General features: G+C 43.8%; 1 protein-coding gene across 1 annotated transcript in view; it reads left to right on the plus strand.

The window, feature by feature from the left end:
* Positions 1-4,081: 4,081 nt before the first annotated feature.
* Positions 4,082-15,718, plus strand: part of CSMD2 (CUB and Sushi multiple domains 2) — a 307,900-nt gene continuing 296,263 nt past the window's right edge. Inside the window, 3 exon segments of the mRNA XM_075173206.1 lie at positions 4,082-4,138; positions 4,141-4,224; positions 4,226-4,580. Coding sequence (XP_075029307.1) covers positions 4,082-4,138; positions 4,141-4,224; positions 4,226-4,580 — 496 coding nt within the window.

Genomic DNA, 15,718 nt, shown 5'->3' on the forward strand with positions numbered 1-15,718 from the left:
CTTTCAGCCTCTTCGCATTCACAAACTGTCTTTTTGAAAGAGGTGGTTTGTGTTGGTAATGAAGAGCCGTGGCAACCGCGGAACCATGGGGTCTGACAGCTGGCAGGAAGGGCAACAGCTGGAAACGTCCACTGGGCTTCCAGCAGCAGGAATGGAAGTGGCAGCATTGTGTCCTTTCACATGGTTGAGAGCGTTCTCTGGCGTAAATCTCTAAATAGGCTCCAGTCTTCACCACTCAACTGTCCCTGCCTCCCTGCTGTATCGCTTCTTGTGTGTCTGCAGGTGGCTAAGCCCTATGGAGCACACAGAGGACTGTCCCTCTGGTCCTTTTCCTTTCTCTTGCCCTCGGCCCCTCATCTTTCCACTGTCATGATATGAAGAGCAGAGGCCTCGTGTGAGGGAAGCAGTGTAGCCAGAAGGGGTGTTCCCGCTTTAGCATTTACTCTTACTTTGCCGCAGCCCAAAGAGGAGGAGCAGCATCCCTGTCTGAGGCCCATCTAGCAACACGTTTCATCCCTGCTCAAGCAGTTTGTGTCCCTGAAACTCTTCACAGCCCACTGTAGATCCACCCTCCACAGCAAGTTGCACAGAAGTCTGCTCTGTCAGGAGATAGGAGGAGGAGGGACTAATTTTTGACTTGCATGTCTCTTTTTTTTCTACTTGGCCGCCTTCTGTTCATGCTGTGAACATCTTTGAGTCTGTGTGCCACCTAGGTTAGCTGGGCCCACAGGGCTGCTGCTACTGCAGTATTTTCAGTCGTGTGCTTCTGTAACTTTTTGACATCTCGAGAAGCATGGTGGCACTTCTGCCCCTCTGTGATGGAAGGGGAGAATATCTTCAGCCACCTTGTAGCCCTTCCACTGCCATGGAAAAAGAACCTGTTCTTGGTTTTGGAGCTTGCATATTTTTCAGCATCAGGGCTACAGAACTTTGCTTTGGGTGCTGTTTCTTTTCATCATCCTCTGAGACATTTGGGTGCTGGGTTATAAAACTTGATCTAGGTATGAAAATACAAGGCAAAGTATTTTTTTAAGTATAAAAAATACGTGCACACCTTCAGAGCAACAGCTGTGTATTGAATTATTTGCTACCAAAATCATTACACTATACACTGAGATCTTGGCCCTGCACTTATCTCCTTTCAGATAACCCAGAACTGGACTTTCCTGTCATGTAAGTTAAATAGTGACCGCAGTTTCTTGCTAATAGAGATATTATTCATAGCTATCTCTTAACTCATGATTATGCCTGGATAAATGCTCTTTTCCCCCCAATAGTAATAATATGTGGTTAAGAGAGAATAAATGAAATAAATTCTGTGGCATTTACTAAGATGCTTTGGGTTTTTTTTTTTTCCCCTTTTGTTTTTCCCATACCAAATTACTAATTGTGGTACTTAAAATTTTAGGGAATGTGATCATGCTCCCAGTGTGAATGCCTTCTATAGTGCCTCATATCACCAGAGCAGTTGTATTTGTGAGCCAGGGTACTGTCTGCATTCTTTGGAGCATGATGCATGTAGGAGAAAGGAGGGAGAGAGAAAGAGAACAACCTTATGGATGTGGCTTTGTGTCAAAACTAGAGGGAAAATCAGGTTTTGACACTCTGTGCTAGTCCTTGATTTTTGTAAGAGTCTGTTCCTCTTCCTCCAGGAAGGTATTGTGAGGACTTGGTTCATGCCTGTGAATTGCTCTTGGCTCCATGGGTTGAACTGGAACTCGGGGATGTTGCAATCGCTGTTATTTATTTTATTTGGAGGAATCACAAAACAGATCAAACTGTTTTGGCAGGGAGGGTGAGGTACTGTGTGATAAATGGAATATAAAAAAGTCGGCTAAATATCTGCAGAGAACGGGGAAGGCAGTGAAGTGGAAGCCAGCAGACTCATTTCAGCCTGGGCTCTGACTGCGGGTGGCAGTGCAGAGCAGAATTTGTCTCCTGGTGGGTGCTTCTACTGAAGACAGGATTTCTCTTTTAGTAGAGAGGTAATTTTGCAAGGTGAGAAGTGAAGTGAGTGGTAGGGGTTAGAAATGGGCTGTTAAGCAGAACCTGCAAATGCCACCTTGTTAGAGATAGGTTGTCATCAAAGAAGAGGGTGATTGCAGTGATGGTTTCTGCTGTATTTGTCGGTCTTGTCCATTTAGCAAATAAATGCAGTTGTTTTGTGAGAGTCAGACCCTAAACCTTAGTGGTTTTGAGAAGGAGACTTACTTGAGAGGAAACACTTGATTTGAAATAGATATGATTTTATTAACTAGGAATAAAGTGGGATTGTATCTCCTCAATGACTTTATTATGTCTGTAGATTGTTCTTGATGCAGGGCTAGCTGACTTTGGCTCAGCCTATACCCTGCTGGTGTGCAGCAACTGAGTCACATCTTCAGCTGAATGCAATTTTGGGATGGGGGGGATTCTTTGAGGTGAATAGCTGTATAAGGGAAAACCAATGTATGGAGCTGTGAAATGTGGTACTCTGTTCTCTGATCCTTTTGTATTTGGATCTGTGCCTTTGAACAATAAGGTCTATTTGAATAGGACACTGCATTTTAAGCAGACATAAAGCAACTCTTTCATGTAACAGCCCTGGTTGCCTTGGCTCTTGGCATTGGTTCACAATGTAGGCAGTGGAAGGATTGAAATGCAGAGGGGACACAGGGAAAGTGAGTGAGAAAGAGGATTGATTTGAGGGTGGAGGGACAGATTTGCAAGCCCTCGATATAATTTGTTTTTTAGCTGTCAAATAAGCTCATTCAAGGCAACCGGAACAAGACCGAAGAAGGGGGTTTTGCAGCAAGAAACTGCAGCAAATGCAAAACACTAAGGCAGGGGGATGGGTGGCGAGTTGAGCCACCCGCCCTGCTGGCCGCACGGCTGGGCGAGCCGGGGTGCCGGAGCGGCGAGGCCCGGCCCCGGCCCCAGCCCGCCGCGGGCAGCGGCAGGTCCGGCTGCTGGGCGCGGGGCCCCGCCGCCTCCCTCCTCCCCGTCTCGGCGTCCCTCCGGGGGGAGGGAGGGGCGGCAATAGGAGGGGAAAAAAGGCGGGGGGGTAGGGCTGGAGAAGGGGATCTGAGTCAGGTAAACACCCCTTCTCGGCAGCCAGGACCAGTGCTTGTGGGAGAGGGGCTGCTCCTTGTCTGTCACACCAAAAGGGAAACACTGAAGGAGGTTCTTGCCGGGAAGGGGGGGAGGATATTTGAGGATGTCTTTTTTTTTTTTTTTTAAGCTTTGGTGTCATGTTCGAGTTATTTTTCTTGTCCATAGATCTGAGCATCGTTACCATGATAATTAAGTTCCTGAATGAGGCTTTAACGGACTGCATTTTTTCCCCATCTTGCGTGCAGCTACAGGGACAAATGTACTAATACATGTTTCAAATACAAAAAAAGTGGTGGTGGAGGAGAAATACCACTGTTGCCAGCCCTCCCAAGGGGCAACAGCGCTACAGCCAAGTGTGCCCGTTGACTCGGTGGAGGGGGCACAGCCAGTGCAGCCTTTCCCACCTCCAGAATACCTTCTCCTGAACCAGTCGCACCAGTGTTGCTCTGTTGCTGGGATTTGTGCTGCGAGGGCAAGTCGCAGGCTGGGGGGGTGGCTCTCTTGTGATCTCTCTTGTGTTTGTAACAAAATTTGCTTTATCACAAAAATTGTGTCAGTATCATCAAGTTGTTTACAGAGGCACGGAGAAGCGGTGGGGGCGCGGCGGGAGGAGGCTGCATTGCTCTGGCAGATGTCTTAATAGCAGAGATGCTGCCTGTGTGTGTACATATGCATACTATGCTATGCTCCATGCAAAATGAGGGGCTGTGGGACTTACTCCTATACAAGAAACCTGTAGTGTGTATTAAAAATTAAATACAATCCTAAAGCATAATCTGTGGTTTGTGGGTGCTGGTGGGAGGATTGTGCTGGGTCGGGGAAGCAGAACTGAGGCAGATCTATTCGGTGGCTGTACAGCAGCCCCTCACCACAACACCCGTGCCCTTTCCCCTCCCCAGCATTTAGTGAAGAGGAGAACAAAGATATGGGAAGGATTAATCAACTGGCTAATAAAAAAGTATAAATCCCTGGGGACTGTGTGCTGCTAATGCTGAGGAGCTGGCTCTGAGACAGCCACCGGGAGGGACGAGCCAGCCCTCCTCTCCTTTCCTTGCCTCTCCTCTCCCCGAGCTGCTGCCACACTTGGTTCATTCCAGCTGCAGAAGCTCAGAGCCTTCCATGCGGTGGGATTTTTTTTTTCTGGGCTGAAAAAAAATAATAATAAAAAAAAAATCACAAGCCTGACCTGCTTTTTTCCCCCCCTCTTTCCTTTCTCCTCTTCATCCAGCCGAGCCAAGGACTATCCCAATTGCAAAGGGGAAGAAAAAGGGCGGAAAACCCAACAACAACAACCAATCCCCAGCACGCCCCATTCCTGCTGCCCTTTGACATGCAACCTTCCTTGGGATGGGACAAGCCAGGATGCAGCTGTGGCTTTGGAAGGAACTGGGGAAAATTAGGGATCTTTGCTCTCATGACGGTGGAAGTGAGCTCCTGGAGCCGGGTGCTGCTGCTCTCCGTGGGGCTGCTGGCTGTCTCGGTGACTGGTAAGTGTAATGGAGAAAGCTGGCAACTTTAGGAGCATTTTTCTTCCTGCTCCTTGGATCAAAGGACCACTGTTAATCCTCTTGGGTGGGTGGGGGGGGACAGCGATGACACTCTGTGTGTGTATGCACTTGTGTGTCAGCACATGCTTCCCTGTAGTGTTCAATAAGGAGTATATTTTCTTCAGACATTTCTAGCTTTGTACAAGATAGTTTCCTTTTGTATCCTTTGGGAGCAACAATTTTAAGCGATGGGATAATAAAAGGTGGCTTTATTTGATCTCATTCCCCTTCTCTGGTGGGTCACATCATTTGTGCACAGTTGCTGTATGATATGCAAGATGACTGTGAAAAATGCCGTCACGGTTTCCCCCTCTGTCTTTCCCTTGCATCTTAATTCATTATTTCACTACCCCAGTGTTTGCCTGTAGCTGATAAAATAGATTTAGGATGCCTTGCATGAAGATGGAAGCACTTTTCTCTTGCTCCTCCTGCCTTTCAAGTTGATTCTCTCTTACATATGAGCTCTTTGGCCTCAGCATCATGTTTTTTGTGAAATACGTGTTTATTTACTTGAAAGATAGCAAAAGAAGACTTGAATTTGGGGGGAGTTTGCTTATGTTGCCTCCCTATTTTCCGCAACTGCCCTTGTAGCAAAAGCATATCCAAGGACTGAAGTTTATTTCTGGTGTTAAAAGCAAATATTTAGGGACTGTCCTTATGTGTGTGTAGGAGGGGGAAGAGTGGGAGAGCCGAGTGTTTGGCAGTGTCTTCTTTCAACACTGTGCAGTGCCCTGATTTCCAAGATTTTCTAAGTAACATTTGTCTTGTCTGCTGTATCTTAGGCTAGAGGAATGTGTGTTTGTGTGTTGATATATATGAAACCTTCTTGGGTTTTGTGGTGGGGTTTTTTGTGGTGTGTGGGTTTTTGGGGTTTTTTTTTGGGGGGAAAACTTTGTTATCTGGAATGCAACACTGATTGTATTATGTAAGGCAGATTTCCTCTAAGGAGATCCAGAATAAGTATTAACTGCTCCTCCTGAGCACTGTTGTAGTGGACCTGAAGAGTTTTGCTAACTGGAAGTGCCTATTAGGAAAGGGTATAAAACCACCCAAACAACCTACAAGTCCTAACTAAGGATGAATGTTTATTTTGGTGAATATTTTTCCTTCCTTTAGCAGGAGCATTTAGCTTGTATACAAGAGAGAACCATTCCAGCAGCTTCTGTTGCGCTTTTCTGATACAGGTAGACCGATGTAGAGATACCTAAATATATGATTTACTGTATCAAGGGTTTACAGCTTTTTTGTTCTTCTAAGCTATCCATAGGTTATTCATACTAGATCTTCCAGGCTTCTCTCTCAACCTGCTTGTTCAGTATATAATCCTTTCTTCTTGGGCCCCTAGCTCCCTTCTCTCTACATTTAGAGTGCTGTCTATTCTGGATCCTTCACCCAGAGGTTGGTGCTCTATGTTGTTTTTCTTTGAGCAGATCTGCAAAAGCTTTTTAGACCTTAGATGTTTATTTGCATCAGAGGTAGAGGCACTGGTGAATAGCTCCTCTTTCCTAGCTCTTCTTTTTTAACAAATTCTGAAGTCCTAGTAATGATCTTTTTGTTAAAGCAAGATACAACTTTGAAATCAGTGGCTTACTGCTAGATATCCAGAAGACAGTGAATGTATACGGAGTGAATGCACCCACGCTTTGTAGAGTCCGTGGTGGTTTTAGGATCTAATCCCAGAAAGTAAGTTTAGTCTGGGCTGGGACTTCTAGTACCTTCGCTGAGCAAATCATGAACCTCTGTAGAACAGAGTTCCTAAGAGGCTTCAGTTCTAACCTCGCCTGTTCCTAGGGTTTGTGTAGGTAGTAATAACCAACAGTACCCATAGTGTGGCAGTAGAGCTGTATATGTAAAACTATCAGTTAGTAGTTCTGGCCGTCTTAAAAATAAAAAGAGAGAGAAATCCTACTCGTATCACATCAGCTGTGCTATGTCAGTAGTCCTGTTACCCAGTAATGTCCTTCTAAAAAATGGCACAAAGTATGTGCTTGCTTTAGATGCTGCTGTGTCTGAAGGCAAGATAATGTAGCTTCTGTTTGTGCAAACAACTGACCGAGCTGTAGGGAAGGTGGTGTTTTGTGATATGCTGAAGTTTATTGTATATGTGTGGCGTGGGGGGAGAGGACGTGGTTCATATAGTTTCCCCTTTTAGTTTTAAGGGTGCAGTAATGACTTGACAGTGTTTTAAGATTTGCGGAGGGCGCTGAATTTGTCTTTGGCTGCGAGTTGATTGTGATCCGTGCACGGCCTCTGAGAAATACAGTGTGTATGATGATTCTGAAATCGTGTTTCTTGATTGTCAAAACAGATGGGAACAGGAATAGTATTCCTTTCTGTTCCCTTCTGGGTAATTAGCTATGCGTCGGCACTAGAAGGTGCATTTGGGGGTATGTATTGGCCAGGTGTGTATGGATGTACACATATGCAACTTCTTTTGAAGGCCTATTATAAAGGGGGTCTTGATAGCATTATTTACACATTGTGCTTTACTAGTCAGCATCCTGTTTTGTACTGGGTTATGGAAAGATGCACCAGCTTGAAACATGATCTAATCAATTTAAGCCCATTGTAGTTTTCTTTTTTCTTGATGGAAAATAGTTTTTGTCAGACTCTTCCTCTAAAGAGTAGAGGAGTGGGAAGCTGTTGATGAATTTTGATGTATGTGTATGTCTTTATGTTGTAAATCATCCTTTTATTTTGTTCTGTTGGTCTTAAATCTCCGTAGGATGAAGAGCGATTCAGCGGCACTTACTTTGCCAGGGAAGGAACTTCAGTGTGAAATATTCAGTGATTTGAGTGTATTTTTTTTTAAGGGGCAAGGGTGTGAGATATTAACTCTCTGAAGTGGTGGATAGATGTTTTTTTGTAGGAGGGAGGGAAGTGAATAGTCACTAGCCTGATTACATTTAATTGTGGCATATGATGAAGCTATAGTATTTTATGGCAATAGCTGAGTGTATTATTTTGATCTGAGTCCTACTATCAACGCTGAAGCAGTGGGGATATCGGTGCTAAATGGAATGAATGATTCCCGTGGACTCATTCATGTCTTGCTGTTGCTTTTTGTTAACTGTAAGGGAGTCATTTATGAAAAACATTTAGAGGGTGCAGACGTTTAGAGGGATCAGGCTGGCTTCTTGGTCCTTAGAGAGCTTGGGAACACAGAAGGTGTCACGTTGCTGTATCTGCCTCCTTGCCCTTGTGACTGGGAGAGAGGGTATGTGATCTGGTCCATACATTTTCAGTGCTTTGCAGTGGGGAAACATAAGTGATCCTCAAGTGACGGGAATAGAGCCCAATCTTCCCTCTCCATGTGCCTGTATATATGAGGCTGGGCGACCATGTGGCCCTCAGGTTTGGCTGGAGTGTAGTGAATGTACTTTCTTACCTCTTCACATTGCTGGTGTGCACACTTGTGAGTTCTTGGTGAAGAACATCCAAATTCAGCATGCTTTCCTCCATGGACGTATGTGCCCGTAATGGTGGGTAGGGAAGGGTGGGTGAAGAGGAGCCTTTGCTAGGAAGAACTTGCTAGGGAGACTGCTGTGCAGTAGCTAGGATTCTAGTTCAAGACTTGGATGTTTGGGTCACGATTCATGCTATGACCCAGTCTTGCTGTGGCACTGTAGGCAAGCAGTTTCACTTTTGTCTTCTCATTCTTTGTGTTGATTAACGAGTTCATCATTTGGGGTACAGGAGGCTTTCCTTTGTACAGTTGTTCGTTGCCTGTCACTCTGACATTTTTTTTGTCATGGCCTCTCAGTGCTGCTGAACAACGTCTAAACTCAAGCTTTCCTTGGCACTGAGCTCAGCCTCTGTCATGTCAGATACCTCCTAGGGAAATTTTGTATTCAGCTGGTTGATGGTTCCTAGCTGAACCAGCCTGCAGTGGTACAGAGGTGGATGTCTGTTCAACTGATCCTCGGTGGCTGCCTTCCAATTGTCTGGGAGTTTCTGTCAAAAGAAGGTGCTTGTCCAAATGGGTGTGTGGAATGTGATCGAAGGTAATCTGCCCTAGATCCCAGTGGATATGTTTTTTGCCAAGGTGGTTTAGGGCACAGGGTGTAGTTGAGCTGTTGATCAGGTGATCATTTATAGTATCCCTGCTATAGAGAGTACATTTTCCTATGCAGAAATGACTGTACCTTATTAATCTACTTTCAGGGACAAGTGAAGAATTATTCTTTCTGCCCGTATTTGCTGTTAACCGCTTACAGCTGTGCTCCAGGGATTTGCAACTGCTGAATTACTGCTTGGTGCTTGCTGCCTTGCTCTGGTTCTTGAGAGGCCAGTTGTTTGTGATTTCACAGCTGTGCTTATGTTCCTGCTGTTCCCCCCCCCAAATTCCTACTTAAACTTGGCATGGATCTTGGCCAGAGGAAATTGTTATGATAATGCTGAGGGTTAGTCAGGTTTGGGGGAAGGTCAGGCAGCCTAACCTCCATAACACTGGTTGTGTAACATCCAGCCATAGCAATAAAGCACTTGTGGAGAGTGGGCTGAAGGGGGTGAGTCTCATCTCTATGCTGCTTCCATCAGGTGCAGCTAAATCCTGAGCTAGTTTTCTAATAGTGAGACCCTCTTTGGAGATGGAAAGGATGTGTAGTTCTCTGGCTAGACCAGTGCTGGATTTGGACTCGAGTTTTTTGTTAGGACTGTGCAGCTAACCTTTTGATCTTTTACTTTCACTGCAACACTTAGTTAAGAGGCATATTGTATAGGTATAGCTGGTATAGAGATTTTGGGAAGAAAGGTGCAATAGATGTCTTTGTGCCCATAGTGTTACAAGAGAAGTCTTACTAACTCCATTTTTATCACAAGTATGCTGAGACATAGGGCTGGAGTAGTTTTTCATAGGCTTTAGTGAAATTATAACGAAGCTATGTTTAGCTGAATGGATTTTAAATGATACTTCTTTACTATTCTCCATTTTTCTAGGCATTGGGAGGTTCAGAAATACCATGAATAAGCCTGGATTTGAATTAGCCTTTTGCCCAACAGAAAGCATAGCAAATTCAAAAGGAAGGTGAAAGATTAGACTAAGAGCTACAAAAAAGAAATTATTAAGTTGAGTAACAAAGATTCTGTACTGCTTGAATTGTTAAGTCCAGCATTGAGTTGTCTGTTTGACATACACAGCAGCCAAAAATGTCAGAGGTAGTGTAATCACATGTGTTGACTCTAATATCCAAATGCAGCCTCTGTGGGTGCAGGTGAATGATGGGAAGGTTAACAACACCAGGCTTTAAAGGGATTTAAAACCGGGTAGGTTTTTTGCTCCACCCGGAAAGACTGGCCGTAGGAACAGAGATGATCTCATCAATCCTGCATGTTAACTGGGGTTTTATAGTCTAGGTCAGTATTGTAATGGTCTGTGTATTGCTGCTTAGTGAAATGTTTCCCTTAAATATATTTATCGAGAACTCCAATATGTGCACTTAATTCTTGTCACCTAGATATAACAGTGCATAAGTCCAGCCAATGAGGCTTGTATGATACCATCCAATACCTTTGGTAACCTCTTTCAGAGTAGAGGCAAACACAGAATTAAAGGGCTTTCCTAATAAAGCACTCTTTTAACCTCTATCAGTGGTAAATCCAGAGTACTTGAGTGGTCTGTGGAAGTGGCAGGGAATATACTGCTGTTGCCTGCTCAGTGTCTTCTGTGCCAGGCCACAGAAGCTATATACCAAGTCCTTTTCCACCACGCTTTTCTACCCTGGTACTTTGAAAGGAGTGCTGTCACTGTGTACTGCCTTTTGTCCCTCCCTGTGCCCAAGGGTAGAGAGAGATGGGAGAACCTCTGCCCTGTGCAGCCTGACCCCCCAGGGGCTGCCCTCACCCCTGCCCCCAGGGCAGCCTGAGGAGCTGCCTCTTGGATGGAAAGCAACTGCCTTTAATGAGTGGCTTGCACAAGGTCATTTGGGGAATTTGTGGCAGAGTGCAAACATGTCAGTCAGCCTTAAACACAAGATTGCTTTTCCTGCTTTGTTTCTTGATTCTCTGCAAAGGAGCATGAAGCTACTTGTTGTGAGGTGCTTTCAATGCAACTATAAGGTTATTTCTGAGGCCTCCTGTGGTGTGTGAGTGCCTACTTTGAGAATTAGGCACTTGCATTGCTTTCAAAGAAATCAAGATACAGAGATTAAAAAAAGTGATAGTAGCACCCACAGTTTCTGTGTTTACACAATGTTTCTGGAGGAGTGAAGTACAGTACAATTATGGAAATCAATGTACTTTGCTTGCAATAAACATGATGCAGTGCAGTAATCTGCAAAATATATGTGCTTCTGCTATGCTATGCAGTGGCAGACTGATCTGATAGTGGTTAACATGTAATTGGGAAAATCCCATTGATTAAAGAAATCAAATTAACTATGTTTCAGTCTCTTTGCTGCTGCCATGGACACAGCCAGCCAGAATGGAGACAGTATGCTGCAGGGAGCTTGTATATAATTTTTTGTATAACTCCCTTGCATGAAAGTGTAAAAGAGTTTCTTGGCGTGTTTTTTTTTCCCCCCTTTTTAATGTGACTTCATGGTGAACAGTATGGTGTTTATTCTTTCTTTCCAGTGTCAGGTGCATTCCCTGATTCAGTCCCTTGCACTAACGGTTGCAGTTATTTTCTATCCTTACGAGGTACAGGCATCACCACACTAGTAATAAACTAACTGCCTGTTTTTTGTGTGCACACCATTATTGTCTGCTGGGTGGAAAGAGAACTGGGGACTGAGTCAGAGTCCTGCTGGTGCTAGTAATTTCTGAGAGATCAAAATAATCGTAGGGAGCTCTGATGATCTGTGACTTTCACTGGAAGAGGAGAAGGGTCTTGCAACTGCGAGGCCTCGAGCAGCTATGGTTGCCAGGGAGATGTGTGATAGGGGAGTAATTAAAAAAAAAAAATCCTTCCCCATTATTGACTGCAAAAATCTACTTGAAAATGAACTGATGGCCTTTTTTGGGGCCAGGTTTGGGGGAAGCAGTATTTAGAGAGTTGAAGGAGGGGGAACATGACTTGAAGAAACACCTGTGCAACATGTGGTTTTAGTGTATTTATAGTATGGTATACTCAGCAGCTTCATCAGTAGTGGTCCTTATGTGTCTAGTGTGGTGTAAACATACGGCTGGAGGCAGCCCTTGCCTGGAAGAGCGTACAATCTAAACTATCAACAAGTATTGGATATAATTCTTGAGTGTTGGAGGATTGTGAAGATAGGTGGAGACCACAACACAGAGGGGCTTTCTGCCCTGCTTTCAAACCTGCTTCTTAAGCGACGTTTGTTTAAGGACAATACATGAGAGGGGCAACCAGTGTCACCAGAAAAGAGCTTTATACTTGTATATACATCAGACTGGCTTTGATAAGAGTGCTGCTGTGCAGGACTTGTAGGCTGGAGCTGCAGCCCAAGTTCTCACAGAAGCCTGGTACCTCAACCCTTGTTGGCATTTGGGCTTCCTCCTTAGTATTGGTGACCTCAGAAGGCAGCTCTTTCTCTCCATTTGAACCAGAAGGAAATTAACAGCATCCTATATCCTCTGGAAATTTTTTTTTTTCCTTTCTTCCATGTAAAGAGGTATTGCTGTTCCTGCTTCATTATTATCCCTGTAAGAGAAGGCACTAGGCAGAAGCAGTCTGTGCCCAAAGACATTTTGCTGTAAGTGCAGGGAAGGTAGGAGGCAGAGCCAGATGCAGAAAGGCTTGCCCAAGGTCATGCAGCAGGTTGCTAGCAGAGCTAGGAACAGACTCTAGATTCACTCCTGTGTGTTATTGCATGCTAAACAGCAATGCCATGCTGTTGCTTTCCGAGAGAGATGGTTTTGAGATGCTTTCTCTCTGCACATGAGGTCTGAGCTATATCTGTGCTAGCGGATGTTGAAGGCATTTTACAGTAGTTACACTGAAACAGAACAATTTCTCAATCCATTTATCAAAATGTCTGCAGTTCCCATTTCAAGGCAGATAAACCAACAATGAATATCAAATAAAGGTGTCTTTATCCAGAACATTTTAAAACAAAAGAAAGAGAAGATTGGTTCTTTTGGCCTCTGGCTTGCATTAGCTTTCTGGAATGTGAAGTCTGTTCTGTCCTAATGAAATGGCTTTATTTGGGTTTCATCCACCTGCCTTAGTGCCACCTGTGTTTCTTTCAGTGTAAAGAATTCAGCTGCTTCTCAGTTGTTAGTTTAGTGGGATGTAGACCAACAGGCTGTTTCACCAAACTACAGTCACAGCCTGATAATCCTGGCCCTGTCAGTGCCCAGAGCCAGTTGTATTAGAAGGTGCGAGAAGTACCGAAATAGATAAGAAAGATGAGTTAATCACAGCTAGAGAATTAACCACAACTGGGGATTTTCTGGTTCAGTGCTCTCCTGTTATTTGCACACTCTCTCTCTTGACTTGCAGAAGTAATTAAAGCCCAGTTCTTGCTGTTTTCCATGGCTGTTGGCACTTACAAATCCTTGAGGGGTGTGAGCCTTAGTCATTCTGTTTTGCTTCCCCATCTGTAAAATGGGGATAAGTAGAATTTGCAAAATCCTAAAATGATTTACAGATTTATTCTGCCAAGAGATCTTAGGATGTTTGTGAAAAGCTTTCAGCAGATACAAATTGCACTAGGTTGATTAGCTACACAAGTTTTATGCTCTTGGTTTTCTCCCTTGATTGCATGGAGTGAATTCAACCATTTCGTGTACAATTTGGGATTAATTGTGAATGACATTCTGAGGTGAAAGTTGTCTGTCTGTTACTGAACTTCAAGAAGTAAAGTATTCATGGCAAAAAAGTCAGAAATATAATCAAGTGCAGTTTCTGTTCCAGCAAGGATTTGTGCAGGTTGCTCAGCTCCTTCTGTAATTCACTCTGTATCACTTGTAGTCATTATATGTTTATATCCACATTTTATCAAAAGACTGCAGTGCAGCTTTTAAAAGCATAGTGTACTCCAATATAGATGGGAAGGTAGGAGACTTGTAGCAGACCAAGAATTTGCCAGAAGCATCAGGGAATTGAATACTGGTCTTTAGCAAGAGCAGGGTATTGGCAGAAAGGATGGTCCGGACCTTCGGATTTTGACCTGCCACAGACTCTTTCGCTTTGAAGCAGTTGCTTAAATTGTGTGAGCTTCAGCTTCTTGTCTATAGAGTGGAAAAATAGTATTGTGTAATGTATTATGAAGATGAATGTCTCAAGATGGTAGAGGAGATCAAACAGAGAACTTGCTTCGTAATTATGGTGCCTGTTACTTATCAGCAGTTTAGCAATTTTTTTTTTAGTTAAACTAGTGAAAGCAGAGTTTGAAATTCTTTTTTTATGGCATCTGTCATTGCTTTTGGAGCCAGAAGGCCTAAGGTGGAGCTTATTGCCTGAAAGAGCAGGATGAGTGGATTTCCTTAACACTGGAGTTGGCTTTTTATTCACAGAAAGTTTGCTGAAGAACTTTACCGTGGGGAATGATGTGCTGTTGTGTAATTGCTTACACGTTGTTACCACTCTCCCCTTGCTCTGCTTTTGTTACCAGTGTATGTGTGTGCTCTCAAACTCTTGAGATCTAGCTGCCTGTAAGGAGGACTCTTTCACCATTCTAGCTGAAATGAGCAATGCTAACTGGCAATTTAAGCATCTTGCAGAAAAGTTGGTCTTGCAGTTTGAAAATGTAAGTATGTATTCGGTCTCGTTCTGTTCCCCAGTCCTGCCTCCTTCATGTTTCTGTAACTCCATTATCATCATCAGGATTCTTCCCTCTTCTCATTGCTGCAGGGCAAAGGAGGGTCTGGTCCTTTGTTAGACAGACACTTGATCTGACATTGGTGAGCAGTTAAAGCCAAGTTGGAGGTACTGAAAATGGAAGCTCATTTCTTCTGTAACAAAGGCACAATTTAATGCTCCTTTCCCATTTGATACACTGAATAATAATATCAAGAAAAATATATTTCCTCCCAGAAGGGAAATCTCCTTCTTCAGAAGGATAATGAAGCCTGGTGCTTTTCCAAAGACTGCCATTTTTAAAGATGCTACTTGCATCATGCAGCATATTGTTTATATCCCTCTGTTGTTGTTTTGTCTCCATTAGGGAAAGGTTAGGCACTGATTGTGGACTCTGGACATCTGTCAGCAACCATCCTGGGATGTTTTCATTAAAGTTAAGCACCACTTGGAGAAGGACTCAGTCTGTTAATATTAAAATAATGTCCACCCGCTGAAATAATAAGCTTTTGAAGGGTAGGGAATTTGTCCCTGATAGTGTTGGGGCTTTATTTCTAATCTCCGAATGAGAAGGATCGTTCTCCTGGAATGATCGAAGAGGGATGATCTGTCACTCACATGCAAGCCCCCCTGCAGGGTTACTCCCTCTTCTGAGGGCTCCAGTCCCCTTTCTACACGCTGTGGTGTGGTGGTGTGCGAATCGTGTAGCTCTCCAAAGGATGATGAAAGACTGTATTGGAATTTCTGTACTTTGGTAGGGTGTTTTAATGAAAATATATTTAAAAAAACCTGTCAGGTGCTGATGTGCTGAGGGAACAGTGTGTGGAATGGTCTCCATGCTCCAGATAGTATCTTGCTTAAGGCCTAGAACTAAAGCACAGTGGCTTTTTGTGTGAAGTTCTTGGGTCTCGATCATGAAGACAGATCATCTAGTACCTTGACATGGGTGTCTCAGACCAAGATATCTTTCAGTAGCACATACAGTGCTGCTTTCTTTACCTTGGCAAGACTTAAGATATGAGAGACAACCCTGCAAGGCCTGTGCTGTTACCACCTCTTAATAAACAGCTGAATTGGTTCTAACTGAAAGAAGTTGTCTTAGGAAGAGCAAGTTCATTTCCAGAAAATAATGTTTTATGGGAGGGTCTGTCATTTGTTCCTGTTTAAGTGCTGTGACAATCTTAAATTAGAGAACAAATTATGACCTTTTTTGCCTAGGAGTCTAATACTGAGGGCTATTATGGGGGAGGTTTTTTCCCTTCTTTTCCAGGAGTGCAGTTAGCAAATGAGACTTTTTACAAAAAAATACTCAATTTGAAGTCGATTCAATTCACCCCTTGTTAACTCTTTGATTGAGAGCTATGTAGATTGAAGA

Source organism: Calonectris borealis, chromosome 25, assembly GCF_964195595.1.
Source record: "Calonectris borealis chromosome 25, bCalBor7.hap1.2, whole genome shotgun sequence".
Taxonomy (NCBI): Eukaryota; Metazoa; Chordata; class Aves; order Procellariiformes; family Procellariidae; genus Calonectris; species Calonectris borealis.